At 36.9% G+C, this 22,490-nt stretch overlaps 2 protein-coding genes and 1 pseudogene across 3 annotated transcripts in view; 1 reads left to right on the forward strand and 2 right to left on the reverse strand.

Moving 5' to 3' along the window:
• Positions 1 to 19,400, reverse strand: part of GH9C2 (glycosyl hydrolase 9C2) — a 77,502-nt gene extending 58,102 nt beyond the window's left edge. Inside the window, exons 1-9 of one of the 2 annotated variants that reach the window (XM_012998738.2) lie at positions 18,895 to 19,400; positions 18,578 to 18,790; positions 18,165 to 18,365; positions 16,938 to 17,027; positions 16,639 to 16,803; positions 15,960 to 16,244; positions 15,463 to 15,811; positions 15,274 to 15,348; positions 14,463 to 15,182 (exon numbers count right to left, since the gene is read on the reverse strand). In XM_012998738.2, the coding sequence (XP_012854192.2) occupies positions 14,881 to 15,182; positions 15,274 to 15,348; positions 15,463 to 15,811; positions 15,960 to 16,244; positions 16,639 to 16,803; positions 16,938 to 17,027; positions 18,165 to 18,365; positions 18,578 to 18,790; positions 18,895 to 19,107 (1,893 nt within the window). In that variant the 5' untranslated portion in view covers positions 19,108 to 19,400 and the 3' untranslated portion in view covers positions 14,463 to 14,880. Of the gene's footprint in view, positions 1 to 14,462; positions 15,183 to 15,273; positions 15,349 to 15,462; positions 15,812 to 15,959; positions 16,245 to 16,638; positions 16,804 to 16,937; positions 17,028 to 18,164; positions 18,366 to 18,577; positions 18,791 to 18,894 lie in introns of those variants that run through there. The other variant, XM_012998737.2, reaches the window with a different exon arrangement.
• On the forward strand, positions 4,877 to 6,232 carry LOC148772608 (putative protein phosphatase 2C 8; annotated as a pseudogene).
• LOC148772609 (protein DOG1-like 3) lies at positions 6,787 to 7,727 on the reverse strand. The gene has a single exon (XM_088820917.1). The coding sequence runs from the start codon at positions 7,668 to 7,670 to the stop codon at positions 6,792 to 6,794; it is 879 nt and encodes a 292-aa protein (XP_088677043.1). The 5' UTR covers positions 7,671 to 7,727; the 3' UTR covers positions 6,787 to 6,791.
• Positions 19,401 to 22,490: the final 3,090 nt, after the last annotated feature.

Here is a 22,490-nt window from a genome sequence, read left to right on the forward strand (position 1 = left end):
ATGAACTGGGAGAGCAAAGCAGATCAGTAGCTTGACAACTTGATGATCCTGAGGTACCTGCGATCATAGAACACATGAACTAAGCCGGGGGTTGATCCGGCGGAAACCCCTCCGACGCTCAAGTCAGACGTGCTGATCATAGAAATAGTCCAGAGAATACGCATTGTAGTATTGCTCAGTTAATAGGACGTACCTTAATAAAATGAGTAAAACCTCTATTTATATGTCGTTTATTGGGTTGAGTTTGCTTTGTTGGGCCCAAGCCTTACTTGAAGGTGTTTGGGCCTCGGTGATATTAGTCTTCGATATTGGGCTCGTAGCCCAGTAGGTAAAGAAATTGTAGGCCCATTGGGTTGGCCCAATTAGGCATATCATTAAGCCCCCCACTCTCGAGTCGATGTGGGGGCCATGTTGTAATGGGTCTCAAATCGTGTCGAGAGTAAAAATTGTAGAAGTCGATCGTTGGCGTATGGCCTAATGGTATGCGAAAACGCGTTGGAGCGTGTGTCGGAGGGGCGTGAATGCGCGTTGGCGCATAGCGCGACAAGGTCGTCGCGATGTAAGTTAATTGAGTCGTCGGTTTTGTCTCGCGGCGATGTAGTAGCGAATTATCTCCTCGTGGGAGTTGTCTCTTCGCGGGGTAATAGTGTTGATCGAGTTATCTCCTCGTGGGAGTTGTCTCGCGATAATGTAGTAGCACGGATCAAGTAATCTCCTCGTGGGAGTTGTCTATGGGGTAATAGAGTTGATCGAGTTATGTCCTCGTGAAAGTTGTCTCACGATAATGTAGTAGCACGGAGCTAGTATTCTCCACGTGGGAGTTGTTATTTTTCGACATTGTCGATGTTTTGACGCGTTGCTTATATGTGTTTACATATAGCCTTGTGCGTGATGTACTTGAGGAGGGGATCAGACTCTCAAGATTTTTTTATGGGGGTCGTGCCCCTTGTTAGACCTCGTGGGTCTTAAGTATGTTTGGACCGTGGCCACGTTTTAATGAGGGACCCGTCGAAAACAAGTAGATAAATTTGAGTAATCAAGCTGGCCAGGCTATATAGATTCTCATAATATTTCTAAGTGTTTCTAGGGTTGTAATCGTGCTAACTTGAGCTTGCGATTACATAGTGAGTTTCGGGCGAGTTGTCTCCTCATGGGAGTTGTCTCGCAGCGAAGTTGTAGAATCATTGGATGACGCACGACTGACGAGTGTGCGGATTGATGTCGCTCTGAGCGATTTCTCTCCTCGTGGGAGTTGTCTCGCATCGAGTCTTATTATCGAGTGAGGTGGTTGCACGTGGGAGTTATTTCGCTGAGGGTTCGTAGTACCGAGCGAGTTGGCTCCTCGTGGGAGTTGTCTCGCTGCGGGATGTGGGACAGAGCGAGTTTGCTCCTCGTGGGAGTTATCTCGTTGTGGTTTCGTAGATCCGAGGGAGTTGGCTCCTCGTGGGAGTTGCCTCTCAACGGGTTATAGTACCGAGCGAGTTGGCTCCTCATTGGAGTTGTCTCGCTACGGGTTGTAGGACAGGGCGAGTTTGCTCCTCGTGGGAGTTGTATCGCTGCAATTTGCGGGACGAAGCGAGTGGTCTCCTCGTCGGAGTTATCTCGCTGTGGTTATGAGACCCGAGGGAGTTGGCTCCTCGTGGGAGTTACCTCGCAACGGGTTATAGGACGGAGCGAGTGTTCTCCTCGTGGGAGTTATCTCGCTATGGTTTCGTAGAACCGAGGGAGTTGGCTCCTCGTGTGAGTTGTCTCGCAAGCCCCCCACTCTCGAGACGATGTGGGAGCAAACTCGAAAGGGCTACCGGATCGTATTGAGAGTAGATCGGTGCTGTAGTCTTGCGTTAATCGTTGGCATGGCGTGGAGAAATAAAATTTTTTATTTTTATTTTCCATAAGATAGCGAACGCAATTTGGTAGGTGCGTTAAAGAGCTCGCGCAATTTGGTGGAGCGCGTTGAAATTCTCGTGCGATTTGGTGAAGCGAGTCAAAATCTACGCGCAATTTGGTGGAGGGCGGTGAAAGTTCCGTGCGATTTAAGGGGATCGCGCAGTCCAAGGGCGCCTTGGAAAGCGCGCGCGCGTGCTTGCGCGCACCCCCATTATATATATATATATATATATATATATATATATTTTTTTTTCTGTCAGATGACGCGCGCGCGCGTCAGCGCGTGTACTCCACGCGCGCGTGCTATGCACGCGCGCTTCCTCCTCCTCTTTTTTTTTTTTTTTTTTTTTTTTCTCTCCTGCTGACGCGCGCGTGCGGTGCACGCGCGCCTCCTCCTTTTTTTTTTTTTTTTTGTGATGGAGCCGCGCGCGCGCGGCTTGGCTCGGCTGCTTTCTCCAATTGTATTTTTTATTCTCTTTTTTCTTCTTCTTCTTCTTTCTTCTTTCTTTCTTCTTCTAATTCTTCTTCTTTTACTCTCTTTTTTCTTCTTCTTCTTCTTGTTCTTGTATTTTTTTTCTTCTTCTTTCTTCTTCTCTTTTTTCATCTTCTTCTTTTTTCTTCTATTTTTTCATCTTCTTCTTTTTTCTTTTTCTTTTTTCTTCTGTTTTTTCATCTTCTTCAAGGGTCTCGCGTACGCGATTTTACCCCGCTTTTTTTTTTTTTTTGTTGATATTCACCCCCTTGGGGATGTTCTATTTTTTGAGTAGGGAGATTATCCTTGTTCCTTGAGATGAGATGTGCACCCCCTTGGGGATGTTCTATTTTTTGAGTAGGGAGATTATCCTCGTTCCTTGAGATGAGATGTGCACCCCCTTGTGGATGTTCTATTTTTTGAGTAGAGAGATTATCCTCGTTCCTTGAGATGAGATGTGCACCCCCTTGGGGATGTTCTATTTTTTTGAGTAGGGAGATTCTACTCGTCTCTTGAGATGTGAACCCACTTAGGGTTGAGAGGTAAGGGTCATGCCCAACCTTAGGATGGGGATAATTTCCCACTGTAGGATGAGGCGTTCGAGACCTATGGTCTGAGGTGGATGCGCACGGTTGTGCCATTGGTTCGCGCGTGCGCGTCAGACCTTTTTTTTTATTTTTGAAGTAGGGACGTGAAACACTTGATGGGATGTGAGACCCCTTGGGGTTGAAAGGTAAGTGGATGTACCACCCTTGAGATGAGATGCCCAACTTTAGGATGGGATGGCCCCCCATTTAGGATGAGGCGATCACGAACCACTGGGGTGAGATGCCCAACCTTGGCGATTTATGGTGCCACTGATTCAGTGGCAGCACGAGTTGAATCTTCCGTGATCATACGCTGAAGGTCTTCTTCGGTTATCTGAACCGTTCGAGAAGTAAATAGAAATTGATCATGTTGAGGACCCAGTGGGGCCTCACGAGGAGGAGCGTTGGCTCCTGCTATGACGATGTATGGTGTCACTGCTTCAGTGGTAGCACAAGTTGAAGCTTCCGCGATTATACGCTGAAGGTCCTTATCGGTTATCTGAACCGTTAAAGGAGCTAGTAGAAGTTGATCTTGTTGAAGGTTCGGCGATCCTATGCTGAAGGTCCTCTTCGGTTATCTGAACCGTTCGAGGGGGCGGAAGTAGACCCCCAGAGAGTCAATGACCCATGGCGAATGAAATGTTTTGGGGGCATTGTGAACCCCCAGGAGTCGATAACCCTTGGCGAACGAAATATTTTGGGGGCAGTTGTAGGCCCCCAGGGAGTCGATAACCCTTGGCGAACGAAATATTTTGGGGGCGATGTAAACCCCCAGGGAGTCGATAACCCTTGGCGAGCAAAATATTTTGGGGGCGATGTAAACCCCCAGGGAGTCGATAACCCTTGGCGAGCAAAATATTTTGGGGGCGATGTAAACCCCCAGGGAGTCGATAACCCTTGGCGAGCAAAATATTTTGGGGGCGATGTAAACCCCCAGGGAGTCGATAACCCTTGGCGAGCAAAATATTTTGGGGGCGATGTAAACCCCCAGGGAGTCAATGGCGGTGGTGCCATGGGTGGCTCCACATGTGGAGCAGGTGATGGTATCGCGTTGGGAGCATTTGCTCCCATCGTGGCGATATATTAGATCACGGCCTCTATGGCAGCGCGAGTTGAAGCTTCTGCTATCATGCGTTTAAGCGCATCCTCGGTTATTTGAACCATTCGAGGAGCAGGGAGTGATGGATCGGCGAGTGGTGGGTCCCGAGGGGGGATCACCTGAACCTCGCGAGGCGGATCCATGGGACGTGGAGGAGGTGGCAAGCCAGAGCCTCCACGAGGTGGGAGGTTGTTAGCTGTGTCATTTTCTCTCCGAGCAGACGCCTCAGGAGGATCTTGTTGGCTACGTGATCTGGTTTGCATCGTTCCCACAGACGGCGCCAAAATGATGATGCTAAAATGTAGATCACCTGGGGTAGAATGAACTGGGAGAGCAAAGCAGATCAGTAGCTTGACAACTTGATGATCCTGAGGTACCTGCGATCATAGAACACATGAACTAAGCCGGGGGTTGATCCGGCGGAAACCCCTCCGACGCTCAAGTCAGACGTGCTGATCATAGAAATAGTCCAGAGAATACGCATTGTAGTATTGCTCAGTTAATAGGACGTACCTTAATAAAATGAGTAAAACCTCTATTTATATGTCGTTTATTGGGTTGAGTTTGCTTTGTTGGGCCCTAGCCTTACTTGAAGGTGTTTGGGCCTCGGTGATATTAGTCTTCGATATTGGGCTCGTAGCCCAGTAGGTAAAGAAATTGTAGGCCCATTGGGTTGGCCCAATTAGGCATATCAGAGACTATAACGAGAAGTCAGAAGAAGCCGTACGTCAAGCAAACACGAAACTCATATTCTATAGCTGAGATCTGCCGATTTTATGGCGACCCGCCGGCGACGTCGAACCTGGGAAACATTCACGACAGTTCTTCTGCCCAGCCTTCCGGAAGCCGGAATACCGATGGAGATTTGGTTTACTTGTATGTTTCGATGATGGGGAGGCGGAGGGCGATGGAGGATGCGGTGACGGTTGCGCCGCCGGGGTGGATGGCAGGGGAGTACTACTTTTTCGCGGTTTACGACGAGCACGGCGGAGCAAAGGTGGCGGAGAAGTGCGGGGAGAAGATGCACAAGTGTCTCGCCGGTCATGTGGAGAAGGAGGTAGACGTGGAGGAGGAGGAGCGAGGTTTTGACTGGGAGAAGGTGATGGTTGATTGCTTCGGTAATATGGATGAGGAGTTTTCGGATGCTGGTGGGGATGAGGTGGCGCACGGAGAGGGTGAGCAGCTGTATTGGAGGATGGGATCGACGGCGGTCGTTGTGCTGGTGGGAAAGGCGGAGGTGGTGGTGGCTAACTGCGGGGACTCTAGGGCGGTGCTTTGTCGCGGCGGGGCGGTAGTCCCCATGTCGACTGACCACAAGGTGACGACGCGCTAACGCTTTGCTTTCTGTTACAAAAGTTTAGCCAAATCTTTCATTTAATATTAATATTTCCAATATTTTTATTTCATTTAATATAGCATAACTAGCTCAATTAATGTTCAGCTTCCTAGCTTGTTCATTAAATGTGACATTGATAATTAGCGAAATTTTTACTAATTTAATGTGAATTAATCAGCCCGATAGAGAGAGATGAGAAACAGAGGATAGAAGCTTGTGGAGGAAGCGTCACAAATCGGAACGGGTGGCGTGTCCAAGGGTACGTAGTATATCAATTATATTAATATAATTGATCCTTGGGTACGTAATATATCAGTTATAATATTTCTAATTACATAAACAAAATCAGAAATCCCATTCTTTTATATAATTAAAAAATTTGGCTGGTGATCATTATTTCAAACCTTATGTAACCTCAGTGCCTGAAGTGACCGTAGTAAGCCGATCCGAATCCGACGAATTTTTAATAATAGCAACCGACGGTTTGTTTGATGTTGTGTGTAATGACGCTGCATGCGAGCTTGTGAAGAAATGTCTGGCGAGCGGCCGTAATAGTAGACAGGCTGGTGCTTCTGTGTCAGCTACTTTTCTTGCTGAGCTGGCGATCGCCAAGGGAAGCAAAGACAACATTAGTATCATCGTCGTACAACTTAATTAAGAGAAAATCCACACAAACACTTAATTATGTTCTTGTTTGATTTCTAATTTTCATTACCTCTGTTTTTTTTTTGAATTAGTGTTAAAGGCTATCAATATGTACTACTTTTTTCCCCTGGTTGTAGGTTTTTGTGAGTGTATCAAGGTGTTGAAGTAGTATCTGCTATGTGAAATCAACTATCGTTGTTGTTCGTAGCGCCTTTTTTTTTTTAATGAATTATTTTTTTAGTTGATTTTATGAGTTTGAGATTCAATGGTGACGTTCCTTCATGGAATTCAGACAAGAGTGTTTAATTTCTATGCTTGTTTTTGGCAATAAGTTGATGGAGACTTAATCAAGAAATATGAAAAAACCAACAAAATTTGCTTCAAACCTGATCAAAATATGGAACAAGAGCTTAGGGCAACTCCAACGGAGAGTCTAAGCGAGGCCCCGAATGGACCCACATACAACAGACAAACGAACCTCTCGCTGAAAAGTACTGAAACTGAAGCGAGAGGTACCTTGAAAAAGGTTTATTTAGCTAATTACCTACATAGTACATAAGAGCAAATTTTACGATAACATAACATAACGAAACGAAAATATTGAGAACATAGTGGATGTTTTATTATTAGAGATGGTACGGTGGTGGTGGTGATGGTGATGGCCATGCATACGCTAGCTACTCCATCAGTTTGTTGATGCATGCCCAGATACGTACTAGCTAGCTAGCTAGATCATTTATTAGTAGTAGTATCTAGCTAGCTAGATCATTTATTAGTAGTAGTGGTGGAGATGGTGTGGTGGTGGCGGTGGTGGTTGCGACTAGCGTCTCGATTCTTCCCCCACTCATGAATCTTGAGGTGGAGCTCAGCCGCAGCAATAAGGAAGTGAACACCCTGAATAGGAGTGAGAATAAGGATCAACCCTTTGAGCGTCTTGAGCCTCAAGTCATCAGCCATCTGCAGAATCACCACAAGCCCCTTCTCCTTGGATGCCAGAGCCGCATCAACTACCACCTGTTGATCATGATCATGTTCCTCCACACGAATCATCAACTCGGTCGTCAACCCGACCATGGAAGAGTCGGCAATTGTCTCCTGCTGCTTAGCCAGCTTCTCGGTTATCATCTTCTCCTCCCATAAAGTACTCTTGTGCAACTCGTCCACCCGCACCATCTGACTATGCGAGAGATCGCCCAGGTCCCCCGTGTTGAGCCCTCTCGGTAGATAGTCGCCTTCAAACGCGGCCTCGAGCTGGAGGCCGCATTTAGAGTAGAGCAGGTGGATGGCCGTGGCGGGCCTCCACCCGCCCACCCACATGAAGGCCTTCTCCAGGCTGTGCGTCCACGTCGGGCTGAACATTGACAAAATATCCTTCTTCGCCCACATTGATTTCGTCTTGTAGTAGTGCTCGTAGTGATGGACCACCTGCTCCACGACTGGAATCAGCACTGATCTCCCGCTGACATCGAAGGCGACCCCGCCCCCGCCCCCGCCCCACTCCTTGGAGGCGGAGACTAGTTTTTGGAGGTGGTGGTTTTGCTCCACGATCCAAGAGTCGAAGAACATGTGGAAGGACACGTGTTCTTCGACCCCGCCTCTGGTAGCATGTGCCGTGTTTGTGATGCCGTTGGGCGAATTCGACATAGTGTCGTGGGGGAGGGTGGTCTCTTTTTTCTTTGTTTGTTTTTTTTTTCTTTTTTCTTTCTTTTCTTTTCTTTCAGTGGCAGTTTGTGTCTTCTTTTTTAATTTTTTTAACTCAACTCTTCTGATGTATATATGTAGTGAATATTTACATTATACATAAATTTAGCTAGGTTCATTTTTGGGTTTGTGGTGTTGGATTCATGTATCTCATCTCAAGTGGTCGGTTAGAGAGGATTCTAGGGACTTGCCTTTGTGCTCTGCTCTCACTGTGGTTTGGCCCGTGGGGGTGGGATATATATGATGACGATAACTATGACATTTTTATTGAATAACTCAAATAACCCTCCAAATATCCAAATCATTCACTTTACCCCCTTGTTTTATCATGCTCGTATATAGGGTAGACTTGACCACCGGTTCGGTTAGAACCGGAACCGAACCGGGGTCAACGATTTTAGAACCGAACCGGAACCGGAACCGAAAAAACCAGTTCGGTTCCGGTTCCTCATTTTTGGAACCGGGAACCGACGGTTAGAACCGTGGTTCTAACCGTTTGAACCGGTTTTTAAAAAAAAAAAAAAAATCCTAGCTCTCTCCCTCTCTCTCTCTCTCTCTCTCTCTCTCTCTCTCTCTCTCTCTCTATATATATATATATATATATATATATATATATATATATATATATATATATATATATATATATATATATATTGCTACTATATATATATATATATTGCTACTATATATATATCTTTCTCGCTCTCTCTCTATATATATATTTAAGTATTAAGAAAAAAAATTACGTATTTAAAAAAAATTAAGTTTTTTAAATATACTTTCCACTTAAAAAAAACTATTTTTAAAAGTATTTTTTTAAAGTTTTTTAAAGTATATATATATATATATATATATATATATATATATATATATATATATATATATATATATATATATATAATAAAAAAATAAAAATTTATTGTTAAGAACCGGTGGTTCTACCGGTTCTAACCGGGAACCGAACCGCAAGGAACCGAAATTTTTCGGCTCGGTTCCAGTTCCTCCAAAACCGGAACCGGAACCGGCGGTTCGGAACCGGAACCCGAACCGAACCGAACCGTGGTCAGGTCTATATATAGGAATCCTGATATGCAACAAATTATCGTTTTCTTTTTTTTTTTTTTTTTCTCTTTGATTTTGGCACTTTGAAAAAGGAAACAAACAACATCATGTCGTGTTGGAAAAAAATCAAACTGCTAAAATAAAATGGAAAAGGAAAGTGTTGACCCAAAAAAAAAAAAGAAAAAGAAAACCATACTAAATTAACTTAATTTGGACACAATTTTTTTTTCTTTTTTTTTTTTTTAAATAACATAGTGAATTACTATGATGAAAGCAAAATGTGAGAAGACGTATAAAATGGTCAGAACAAAACAAATTGGTGTTATAATTTATATATATTTTTAAAAAAAAAAAAAAAAAAAAAAAAAAAGCTTCACGGATCATCATCAATATTATGGACCTGGTTAAATGAAACATTATTTTATATACAACTCCTAAATTTTATAGATCATCATCAATATTATAACAAAATTTGTAGATATTTATTACTCCTAATTATTATTATTATTTTTTTTTTTATCTCAAAAACAAAAAAAATATCAATTTTTTTTACTATTTTATCCTTATTGTTTTCTATTATTTTTTTACTATTTTATCCTCATCGTTTTCTATTATTTTATTACTCGTAATTATTATTATTTTTTCTTTATCTCAAAAAAAAAATCAAGTTTTTTTTTTACTATTTTATCCTTATTGTTACTATTTTTTTCTTATTGTTTTCTATTATTTTGGAGAGGGGATGTGCCTAAATTAATTAAGATATGGGCGATTGGAACTAAACCTTGCACTTCTTTTCACTGTTTGTGAGACGCAAATATCGAACCCAGGATCTCTTCATACATGAAGAAGCTCTTTGCCACCTCAACCACTGGCCATTTCAATTAATTTAAATATAACAGTAAAATTTATTTTTGAAATTAAGGGTGTGCAGCTGCATACCCTATACCATAGTCAGATCCGTCACGGGTTATATATGAGAAATATTCCAAACAAATCATTGTATTAAATAGTTCAAGAACATAAATAATTCAACAAATCAATTAGTAAATTAGTTATAGTAAATCATATAATTAATTAAGTAACAATTAAAGCACTACTCGAGCGAAACAAATTTATATATTTATTTATTTATATTTCCCAAAAAAAAAAGGAAAAATTAAATATTTAAGCTTAAATCTTGAGAACGAACTTCACAATGCTCAACACCCCTATTAAGTATTTAAAATTAAATGAAAATATTGCATGCATAATATAATTAATTAGTAAAATTAAGAAATGTAATAAGGATAAAAGAATAATTGTACCTGGTGGCCGGCACAGATTCTCCGATCGGAACACAGCCATGCATATTCTTCGATTTGAGATTTTGACCAATTAAAAATATCTCAAAATTGTGTTTACCAATTATCAGATCTATATACTTTTGTGTATTTAAAAATTTCGAATTGAAGAGATCTCCATTTTTTTTTTTTTTGGTGACAAAATATATAAGTACTAATTACATATACCTACAGAATTGGATTTACAATGAACGAAGAAAAAAACAAGGGTTTAGGATATTTTTGTTTGCTTCTCCTTCTAATCGCCTAGCTCCTACGAAATAATTATTTTCCAACAATATATTAATGTTTTTTCATTATATATCTATTTAAAAATGGTGAATTTCATTTTGCACCATATAATTAACCCTAATTGGCACTTTGCACCCCAATATTTTAAAATTGGCAAAGTCCACCCACAAATTATATTCTGGGGTGTTTTTCTTTTTCCCAAATTATTTTTCATTTTGCAGTTTCAATAGGGTATTAATCGCATTTTTATAATTTTGCCCCTTATCACTCTTAATTAGTAAATTAAAAAACAATTAATGACAAGGGTACTTTAGTATTTCGTATTTTATTTTTGGTATAACATATGCATATTTATTGACTATCTTAATATACGGGTAACTATCCAAAACGACATATAACATAGGAAGGAGAGAGTATTTTTATTAATCCATTTAATTTTTATCAACTACGCATTAAAAAAAAGTTTAATAAAGTCCAATAGTTCTCATTCTATTTTTTTTAAATATATATTAATTTAATGGAAAATTATGATTTTTTGAAAATTAAAATTGAATTAGAAATTTTATATGCATTTATTAATTCGATACGAAACATATGAAATAAATCGCCACTTATGTTTTTTAAATTTATATACAAGTAAAATAATTAAAATAAATATTAAGTAAGAAAACAAAACATAAAGAATAATGAAAATTCTTCAAATGTTTAAAATATCATGATATATTATTGAGTTTTGACTAAAATATCACTAGAAATTGAGGAGGGTGCATTTTACCAGGACATATATTTTGTAAGGGTGGATGGACTTTGCCAATTTTTAAATGATAGGGTGCAAAACGCCAAATGCTGTTAATTCCGGGGTGCAAAACGCAATTCACCCATTAAAAAGGAAGTAATAAAAAAGTAGAAAAAAGAAAAGCAACGTGTCTGCATGTGTGATTGCCAAGTGTCGACCCCTAATGGTAACAAGTGTTAACAAGTGTCATTGCGTTTGGGGTATGCCTATCTGATTAATTCGTAACTGGTCTACATGCATGTATGTAGAATATATATATATATGTTTTTACTTTTTACTTCTATATATAACTGCATCCCTTTTTATTTTCTATTTTTTTTTTTGGCCCATAATATCACGATACGATGTCGTTCGTTTTCTCCTTCCAATTTCCCAGCTTCTTCTTTTCCCTTTATTTTTAATGCAGCCCTATTTTATATTTCTTTTTTTGTCATGTTTAATTTTCTACCGAACGACGTCGTCTCTTCATATCCGAGCGCATTCGTTGATTGCAGCAGCAGATTCTTAAGTTCAGCCTCGTCATCAAAGCTCCTGCAGCGCAACTCTTTGGGGGGGGGCCGACCCCCAGAAAAAAGTACATTTTTTTTTAATTACTCTTTTACATAATAGTTTAAAAATATGTAGTTTTGCTCCCCAAGTTTTTTTTTCTTCTCTATTCTTATTATGATTTTTTTTTCTATTTATTAATACAATTTAAAATAATACTACTAAAAAAATATAAATATGTACTGATTTTAGAAATAAAAAAAAAAATTGTGAATGACTCTAAATTTGTTTGGAGACGTACGCTGCTTTTGAATTTTCGAAAATTTTAAACTACTTTTAAATAAATTATTTCCAAAATAAAAAAATCGACCCAATTCAAAGTTGTTTGGCTTAGCCTCTACCGAAGCTGCTGCGTGTAATTCATGCATGGCATACGAATTACAGCAGCAGCTTCTACGTACATTAATTTATACTAGTTTCGAGGTTTCCTGCTATACGGTTGTCTTTTCAAAATTGTTTTTCTATTTTCCTTTTGTTTTAAGTTTGTTCTTTGGAGTGTTTCTTTTGACTCAAATATTTAAATGGAATCATAAATGTTTGCTATAGACGGTCCTATCAAGGTAAAATGAGTTTTTTTAATTACGTAAGTTTACTAGTTGAGAGTTTTAGTCCACCATGTTTAAAATTAGAATTTTAGTCCTGTAAGTTGCAAGTTGCAAAAGTTGGAAATTTTGATCCTACGACCTGCTATAACAGGTAATGTGATGGCCGGTTGAATGAGTTGACATTTAAAATTTAAAAATAAATAGATAAAAAATAAATTAGGTGATGTGGCTAATGAGTTGAATGATTTTTTAGGGAAATAAAATATAGTATCAATTTATTTTATTTGATGAATGAAAAAAAGCATTTTTTTTCCTAACTATTTTTTAATTAATATTTCATTGTTTTCAATTGATAAAAATAGTACTTAATTTTATGTTATTACTCGTTATGGATATTTGTTTCTCTTAGTTTGTGATGATGCTAAAAATAGATCACCTTAAGTAGTTGAGATCGAGGGAGCTGAGAGAGCAAAGTGAATCACTGCTCACGGGCTAGATGGCCCTGAGATACCTGCGAACAAAGAACACGTAAACTAGGCCGGGGTTGTTCCGGCGGAAACCCCTCCGACGCTCAAGTCAAGCGTGCGGATAGTCGGTAATTGTAGAGAGAATTTGAATAGAAGAATTGATTGAATAATAATAGCGTACCTTAATTAAATGAATTTAAGTTTTATTTATACTTTATTGATTGGGCCGAGGTCAATTTATTGGGCCAGCCTTATTTGAATGTGATTGGGCCTCCGTAGAAATAGCTATCAAGCTGGGCCTGTGGCCCAGTAAATATGGGTCTATTGGGCTGGGTTAATAGGCATATCAGTTTGATATCGTATTTTATGTTTAGAGGTTCTAGAATATTCTTTTGGTACATTTAATTTAATAAAGTTTTGAATATATTTTATTATTACTAAAAAAGATATATTATTATTTTTTTGGTTAATTCGTAAATGTGTATTTGATTTTTTATACTAATTATAATTGTGCATGTCATTTAACTTTACAACAAATTTTCATAAAAGTTTTTTTTCGATTTTTTATTGAATTTGATTGTTGGTTCAGTTTAATTGTGATCACTAAATATAAATTTATAAAAAATGAATAGTTAGATAAATATGAATTAATTACTATTTTATCAAATAAAAACTAAGAAATATTAATTAAATATTAGTTATTCTTATTTCTTTCATAAAAAATATAATGATAGACTTTATTCAATGGTTTATTGTGGTTGTTTATTGCAAATATAGCAAAGAAATAAATATATAAATTAATATTTTAAAAATTTCTCATTATTTTTGGTGAATTTGACATTGATGATCAAATTTCTCTCCAAAACCATCCAACTCATTCGCCACATCACCTAATTCATTTTAATCTATTTATTTTTAAATTTTAAATGCCAACTCATTCAACCAACCATCATCACATTACTTGTTATAGCAGGTTATAGAACCAAAAATCTCAACTTTTTTAACTTACAAGGCTAAAATTCTGATTTTGAAATATGATGAACTAAACCTCTCAACTAGTAAACTTACAGGACTAAAAAACTCATTTTGCCGTCCTATCATTATCACATTCAATAAAACATTATGGTCCCATAAAATTATTTTTAATTAAAAAAAAAAGTTAATATAATTGTCTCTATCGATTTTGTAAAAATATTTATCAGTAAAGCATAAGAACATTTCTTAGATGTTATATACTTGTAAATAAATCGGTGAGTGGCAAGTGATTATTCTTATGATTATAATTACTAGATAAAATTTAATTATTTAAATTCAAGATTTCACTACTTAAAGTCATGCTTAAATGATCATTAATATTAAAGTGGTGTTTGAAAAAACTTATTTAAAAGTAAAAGTTAGTGAATTGTCTTTCACTCAATCGGCAAGAACATATTCATATTTGTTGTTGGTCGCGATTCCGACCCTTGGCAACGCGTTATCTCATAAGGGCCTCCTTTACGCTCCGGTACCACTTAATTAATTAGGCTAAGTTAAATATCTATATTTTTTTTTCCTGGTTAAATTAGCAGAACTAGTCCACAACAGATGGTCTCTTCGATCGATGTTGTCTGTAATGAAGTTGCATGCAAAAATGCCGGATTTCGATGCTGTGTTTGGTAATAAGCTGATGGAGAATCAAGAAATATGAAAAGACAACAAAATTTGCCATACACCTAAGAAAATGGAAAAATAGGCTTAGAGAAACAAGATTTTGCGCAAACTAGTATATATTCATATTGGGAAAAGGCAACAAAATGTTGTAAAGGTTACAACAACATCAATCAAACACATCAAATGGAAAAAACTAAAGAAACTCAATCTGTAGGGAGATGTGTTCTTGACTTCTCTCATTATCACATCTCTTTTTCACTGTAGGAGAAGAAAGAGGATGAGCACCCGTTTCAATATTCGTCTCTTCGCTCCTTTCTTCATCCATTTCTCAACCTTATTTACCCTTTAAATCCTACTCACAAATCAACACATAACTTCAAAAGTAACTTCAAACTTCAAACTGGATGGTGTCGTCTATATATTATATAATATATATCTGCACAATTTTCTTGATCACAACCACCCAAAGTAACAAACAGAGTGAAGTGTGATTAATAAACCTCTTTCTTCGGCTTATCAAACAAGATTGTAGCTTGAGACCGACACCTCCGCTGGAGAAGCAGAGTGAATATACACAAACTCGATGCTTTTTCCGGCACCCAAAGAGTTCACCCACGACGGGAAAATGTAGGAATCGCCTGATTTTGTTAGACCCCATAGAGGACCGTATAGCTTGGAGATGTAAACCTTCAAATTCTTCAAGTTCTTGGATGACTTGTTCGTGATTGTCGTCGAGTATCTGTAGTAAATCTTTCCCTTCTGAACCCACGTAGCTGTCACCTTCTGAGTAACGGCAATCGATTTGGTAGACGACGAAACTGCAATTAATTCAATCAATAGTGTCAAAAATTTACATCCACTAAAACAAGATTTCCCTCAAAAACGAAAACGAAAAATAAAGAAATGTACCTGGAGAGGGTCTCGCCACTGGCTTTGCAGCTGGATTTAGATTTGCAGCAATTGGTTTAAGACTAGGTAACTCCACTATAATCAAGAATGACAAAAAAAACATCATCAAATTATGTATAATCGGCAAATAAAAAAATACGATTTTTTTTTTTTTTTTTTTTTTTTTAATCTTAGGAATATTGAACTGACCAGGAAGAAGCTGATTATAGCCACTGTGACCAGCATGGAGTCTGGCTAAAATGCCGAGAAGCGGGGCATTGTTGTAAGTAGCAGGCTCGGTTTGCTCGTAATTATCTCTTTGATCAGCAAAGTTGTCGTAAGCATCGGGTCCACCAACAATTGCACCGGTAAGGAGATTAGGGTCACTGGCCTTTCTGCCGAACCAAGTGGCGTAACCTCCTCTGCAGCTAATAAACGAAGGGTCAACTTTATAGGACACAATTGAGGATGCCCTGTGGTGCACTTGTTTCGGGTAATTGTTTCCGTATCCAACCATGTAACTCGTCGCTCGCGGGTTGTCTCCTAGTATGTAGTCAACCTAATTTCCCACGAAAAAAAAAACATGTGAGTGAGCTTCAAGGGGCCTTTTTATTTTGTACTTCCAATAACATGTGAATTAAAAAAAAAAAAAAAATTTGAACTAGTACACGAGTGTTGAATGCAAAAAAAAACCCGTATTCGTTTACCTGAGATTTAGCGAAGGAGAGAAGCTCGTTAGGGGAAACATTGCCGCTAGCACACTTGAGCGACTTGCCGGCGGAGGTTAGATAGTCGGAGTAGACAGTCATGAGGAAAGAAGCACTGGTAACAAACTGCATGTTGTTCCATCTCTGTCGGAAAATGAGGCCGCCAGGTGTCTTTTGAGCGTTACGGTTGCCTTTACCCAAGCACGAGCACATGAAAAACTCTGCTTTCTCCTGGTACTTTCCGAACACCTGTGTATAACTACCACCTTTCCCTGCCATCAAGAACTGCAGAAAACAAAGAAAACCAATAAATAAATATGCCATTTAGTAGTAACTTGCATAATCTTAAATTCAAGAATAACAAATCTCAATACTCAATTCTTGTGTTGACACTTTTGAAAACCATTTCAACTTTCTGAGTGTAAAATGAGTTTCACACGTGTTCTTAATTACCATACTTGGAATTAATTAAATAAATCCTTAAAAATGCATCAAACTTCTAATATTAAAAATCCCAAAAAAAAAATCAATGAAATAAAAACTGTGATCATATATATATATATATATATATATATATATATATATATATATATATATATATATATATATATATATATATATATATATATATATATATATATATATATATATATATATATATATATATATATATATATACCTTAGCAACCAGTGTCTGAACACCAGCATATTTAACATCCCAGCCAAATTCAGTCATGCCCCAACCAGTTCCACCAAGTGCATCTCCATTCTTCCCTAAGTAATTCAAATAGTACCCATTGTTCGTTGCTTTGTATAGCCATGCAGCTCCCCACAATAATTCATCCTAAAATAATAATAATAAATTAGTTAGTTAATTAATTAGTTAATTAAAAAATTAGGAAAAACATTTTAAAAAAATCAAAATAAAGTATAGATCTTTAATTTTGAACGTAATTAAGAGAGGGTACAATCACGTACTGCGTATCCACTAACAGATCGGTAGTACTTTTGCGCAACAGTTATGCTACTGTCGTATTTGCCCCTGTACTTGTCCGCAAAATCGAAGAGCTGAAAATAATAAAAGAATTATAATAAGGGTAAATTCGACATTAGTGAAAGAGAAGAAATCACGTGCATCACCGACAACCGTGCACATGCACCGGGCCCACGGTAACCACCGGATCCTTGACAGATTATCTTGTTTAACGGTTGAGATTTGGGGTACGTCAGATTTAAAAATTAGGGTGCCGAACTATACCCGTGATTTACGGCTAAATTTGGGCCCCACCACATGATCCCATTTTATGCGCCGAAATATGTTACCGAAGCCATTTAATGCCACAAATTAAAAATTCTACTTCTATAATTAAATTAACTATATTTTAAACTATATAATTTACATTAGTAAAAAAATATTATTTTTTGTAAAATAATAAATTATGGGATTAATAGTCCAAGATATTGTTACTGCGTGGGACCGAATAAATTAATTTATCGAAGTTTTACTATATTATATTTTGTTTCTGAGATATTAATTATTGTTTTCATATAGTACATAATTATTAGGAGCCAAATTTTAAACAAAAATTATTTTGAAACAAGTGGAGAAATCAAACATTCTATTTCAATGGACTAGTCCAAAATTACTCTTTACACGTATTTAGAAAGCTATTAAATAACATTTAGTATGAGAAATAAATTATTACTGTGTTAAAGAAAAAAATAATTGGTAAAAAAATTTAATTAAATATTAAACTGTAAAAAAAATTGTAATTAAAGAAACAGCAAAAAGAACACGAGTATAGTCTTTTAAATTAATTCCTGTACAGTAGTACCAAATCTATACTAGCATTAAGATTCCATTAAATTAATTAAGATTGACATTTTAAATCAGTTTTGCTAGAATGCGCCGCTACAGTTTATATTGACATTTTTTTCGGTTTTGTGAAGATCTGGTCACCGACAACAACCAGCCTGACAGAAAGCTGGGCTAAACTTAACTACCCTAATAACTACGACCATTTCACTAACATGCGCGCACCAACCGCTATGCTAAAATGCGCATAATAAACAAACCGACAACTCCGATTACGAAACACACACACACAGTCACACACTGACCACACACCGCTCAGTAGGGCAGTTACACTGTACCTCTCACACTAAAAATATGGAAGCACAAAATGACAAAATAAATTAGCTAACCTGGTAGGCGTGTTTAAGGAGCTCGGCGGAGTAGGAAGGATTGTAGCGGCGGAAGACGATGGAAGCGGCGGCCATGGCGGCGGCGGTCTCTCCGGCGAGGTCAGATCCAGGGTGGCTGGGGTCGATTCTGTAAGCAGCTCTTGAGGTGGTCATATCCTCCGGCCTCTGCCAGCAGTTGTGATCTGTGTTTCCATCTCCCACCTTCAAAGTCAAACCAAAATCACCATCAGTTTCTTAATTCAGTTAAAGTTTCACTAACAGTGTTAAATTGGTACATAATAATTAATATTTTAATGCTTTTTTGCTACAAAATCAGCCCCAAATTGAAACTACCAAACGCAGTTTGACTGGAAAAAAAAATGTGTGTGTGTGTGTGTGTGAGAGAGAGAGAGAGAGGTGGAAAGAGTAATTACTTCGCCGTAGAGGACGTTAGGTTCAGGGTGAGCTTTGATGAGATAATCAGTGCCCCACTTAACGGCGTCAATGGCGTGGCCGAGTTCGCCGCTGGCCCCCATTTGCTTGCCGTATTCGAGTATGCTCCACGACAGCATAGTAACGGTGAACGCCATCGGCAGTCCGAATTTCACGTTGTCGCCGGCATCGTAATACCCTCCGACTAGATCCACCTGCAAATGAAGAATCAGTTCGAATTCCACACTTTTCCGTTGAGAAAAATACTGTGCGCAAAAAAAAAAAAAAAAAAAAAGGGAGAAATTCTCTGATAAATTACCCCGTTTAATTTTCCGTCGTTGAGGCCGGAATTACCCCTCCATTGGACTCTCTGGCTACCGGGCAAGTAACCGGATCTCTGAGCTTCGAAGAAGAGAATGCTCTTCGTCAAAGCTTGGCCGTAGTCGTGGCCGGCGAATGCAGGAGGAAGAAGAAAACAGAGCACCAGAAACAGGGGAGCCATTGAAAAACAGAGCCCCACTGATTTCTCCATTTCGTTTTTAAAATGTACAATATACAGATCTGTTTCTACTGTAAATGTGTGTGTGTGTGTGTGTGTATGTAAAACAATAGCTTAATAATGTGGATTTTTTGAGCTATCAGAAACAATTTCTCTGATAAACTCACCCAGAAAATGTTGGAGAGAGAGAATGAAGAGAGAGAAATGGGGAATGGGGGTTGAGTGAATGAGAAGAGCTAACGCCGGTATATATGGAGAGAGAGAGGAAGGAAGGTGCCAATACTACAGAGAAAGGGCAGAGATTAATTAATAAATGAAGTTTGTTTATTTATTAATTATTTCTACTATTTGTTTATTTGGATAAATTACACCTACACCCCTAATGTATGCTAAAATAACTTTAAGGTTCATGTAGTATCGGTAACTACAATTACAACCCTGAAATAGGGATCTAACGAACTATTAGTTTCAAGAAGTAGGGTAGACAACATAGGAGCTACGGAATGACATGATTCTCCTAACATCACTAAAATCCTTGTTATTTTACAATCTCTCCGTTCCACAATATCTGTCACTTTTAAGAATTTTTTTTTCTCCATATTATCTGTCATTTTAGAATTCCAACACTAAATCAATTACATATTTTTCAATTATGCCCTTATTAACTTTTCAACACTCTCTCTGCATTAATTAATAAATAAGGGTATTTTGGTCTAACAATATCTATTTTCCTAAAATCAAGACATATTTATTGAGTTTCTTAAGATTTGTGCAAATGTGCAAAACGACTATTATTTAGGAAAACAAAGAGTATAAGATTTGTAAATTTCCGTCTATGGTAGGATTAAAGTCCCGCGGGAAAAACAAATTTAGTCATATTGGTTCCTAGAACATGAAATCTTGGCTCTAGTAATTGTTTCAGGGGTCTGGTTGTAATTACCAATATCATATGGGGTGTAGGTATAATTTACTCTATTTATTTTAAATGAATAAAAATAAAAATAAAAATAAAAATAAAGGAAAAAACACTATTGCTGTATTATTTATGAGGGGGGATGAAAAATGAGCAGAGGCATGTGCTTTTGTTCGGTGCTTTTTTGCTAGGAAGGGTCGGCTTTGTACTTAAGTAATTTTAATCAGAAGAAGAAGGTGATTAGTTTAGTTAATGGTGATTAATTAAGGGTCAATTATTGTAATTATTCTAGATTGATAGGACAACTACTTGCCAGATTTTGTGAAGCTTATGGAGAGTTACCAAAAGCAGTAAGAACAAGATGAGTTTTAGTCAAAAAGTTTCTTCTGAGGAGTCTCTCTCCTTTTTTTAAATGACCATAATGCCCCTGGTCTTTGTATTGAATGCCATGTGGATTGGTTGGTTAAACTTTCATTAGCATTGGATGAGTTGGATGTGAGGACACCAAAATCATTTAATTTTAATGTTGTCAGATTTAATACTCCAAATGGAGGGAAAATTCATTTGGGTTTGGAAGGTTTTCATGTGCTTTGTGCAGTTAAATCTTGAACGCCTATGAAATACTACACCTCGTGGAAAATATCGAGTGAGTTTACGACAAAGATTTATACAAATAATTATTCAGTGAGCACACATACATATGGGTATTTGTGTTGTTATGTCTAATCAATTGTTACGAGTTATTTGGTGAATTTCATCAGATGTAGCATCTACAAAATCGAATTTAAAAAAGACTAATTTATTTGAAAATTGGAACGAAACTTATTGTAATAATTTTTTTGAAAAATTACTATAGTCCCAAAATTTATGAACTCTAGTCGATTCTATAAGTTTTTGAAATTTTGGAATCATACAAGTTTTCGAAGTATCAAAAAATTTCTATAAATATTAAGAAATTAAGAAAACCAAAATTAAAGATACTACTTTTGTGTCGTGCAATCTTATGGATTAGATAAGGCGCACAAATTTTCGCAAGAAAAAAGGCTACAAGATAAAAAGACTATCAACTAACCATGATCACTAAGTAAAATTAATGGGGAGTTAGATGCTAATCAAGTGTAAATAAACAAGTGTAGCATCTAATTTATCTAAAATTTATATTATAACATAAATATGTTATTTATTAGTAATGTATTTGCAGAAAAAAAAAGGGATTTTAAAATATTAATCAAAATGAAAAATTAAATAGAAAAACTCAAAACAATTTATATATATCAAAATCCCCAAAAAAAATAGAAATTAAAACTTTTTTATCTTTAAAATTTGAAAGAAAACAAAACGTGAATATTTCATTCTGATTTTTACCTCTAGACTTCACCGATTATTTCTCAATTTTTTTCACACAATCAATTAAGTTATATTGATTAAATAATAAAAACTAGCTAAATGTTAATATAAATTAAGAATTGGATACTAAATATAGTTTGAGATAATGGAGTCAATTTTTATCTATTGTGCATGTAAAACAATTCAATGAATCTTCAAGTAATTCTTTTAATTGGTGGAATAAATTTAACTCATATGATATTCGAGTTTAAAATTATTTTCTATATATGTCACTTTTTTCAATCCAAACGCAACCTTAAATTTTTTTTTGCATCTTTTGAGTGATTTATTATCTTCCATTAATACGTGTCATCACTTTCAATTTTCATAAACCAAAAAAGAAAACAAATAACAAAAAAATACCATAATTACATACATCTTTCAATATTTTTCCATCAGTAGTGTTTGCTTTTAAATTATATTTATCTTAACTTTCTACCATCTTCCACTTCAAGTAAAATTAGTTACTAAAAAGTAAATATACTAATCGGATAAGCTTCATACATATTTAGCTTGTGGACAACATTTATTCTACCGGCTTATAAATCACTAAGAATGCTTTTCTCTTATGTGATTTCTTTAATTTGAGTTAATGACAATTTCACATTCATATTCCACTACAAGGGCATTGCTCGAGTGGTATCAGGGTGGGAAGGGTAGTGTTAGGTCACGGGTTCTGTTCCGTTTGGAAAAGTTCAATTTATCACGGCCCTCAAGAATGGTGTAGTTCTTCTCAAAAGAAAAAAAAAAGAAAAAAAAGGAATGGTGTAGTTGATATGATAAGAGAGTGTATCATTTAACGATTCGACTTTGATTCCCGGGTCAGTATTTTCTAAGTTGAGTTTGTCACACTTTACTTGCCTATCAGACATTTGTTGTCGTTACGAGTTTCTTTACTTTAGAAAAAAGGAAAAAAAGTACAATTTATTTCATACAATAATATTATAACAAATTTGCATACAATTTAAATATTTGCAAAATAAAAAAAAACGAATTTAGAAAAATGCGAGGCATTATTACAGCTAATTTGTATCACTGCCAAACAAGCATGTATGATGCATAATGTTAAGATATTTAATGTATTATAAAGTCTATCTGGAAATAACTAGATATTCAC

The sequence above is a fragment of the Erythranthe guttata genome, chromosome 1 (genome assembly GCF_056151865.1).
Source record: "Erythranthe guttata isolate IM_541 chromosome 1, IM_541, whole genome shotgun sequence".
Lineage (NCBI taxonomy): Eukaryota > Viridiplantae > Streptophyta > Magnoliopsida > Lamiales > Phrymaceae > Erythranthe > Erythranthe guttata.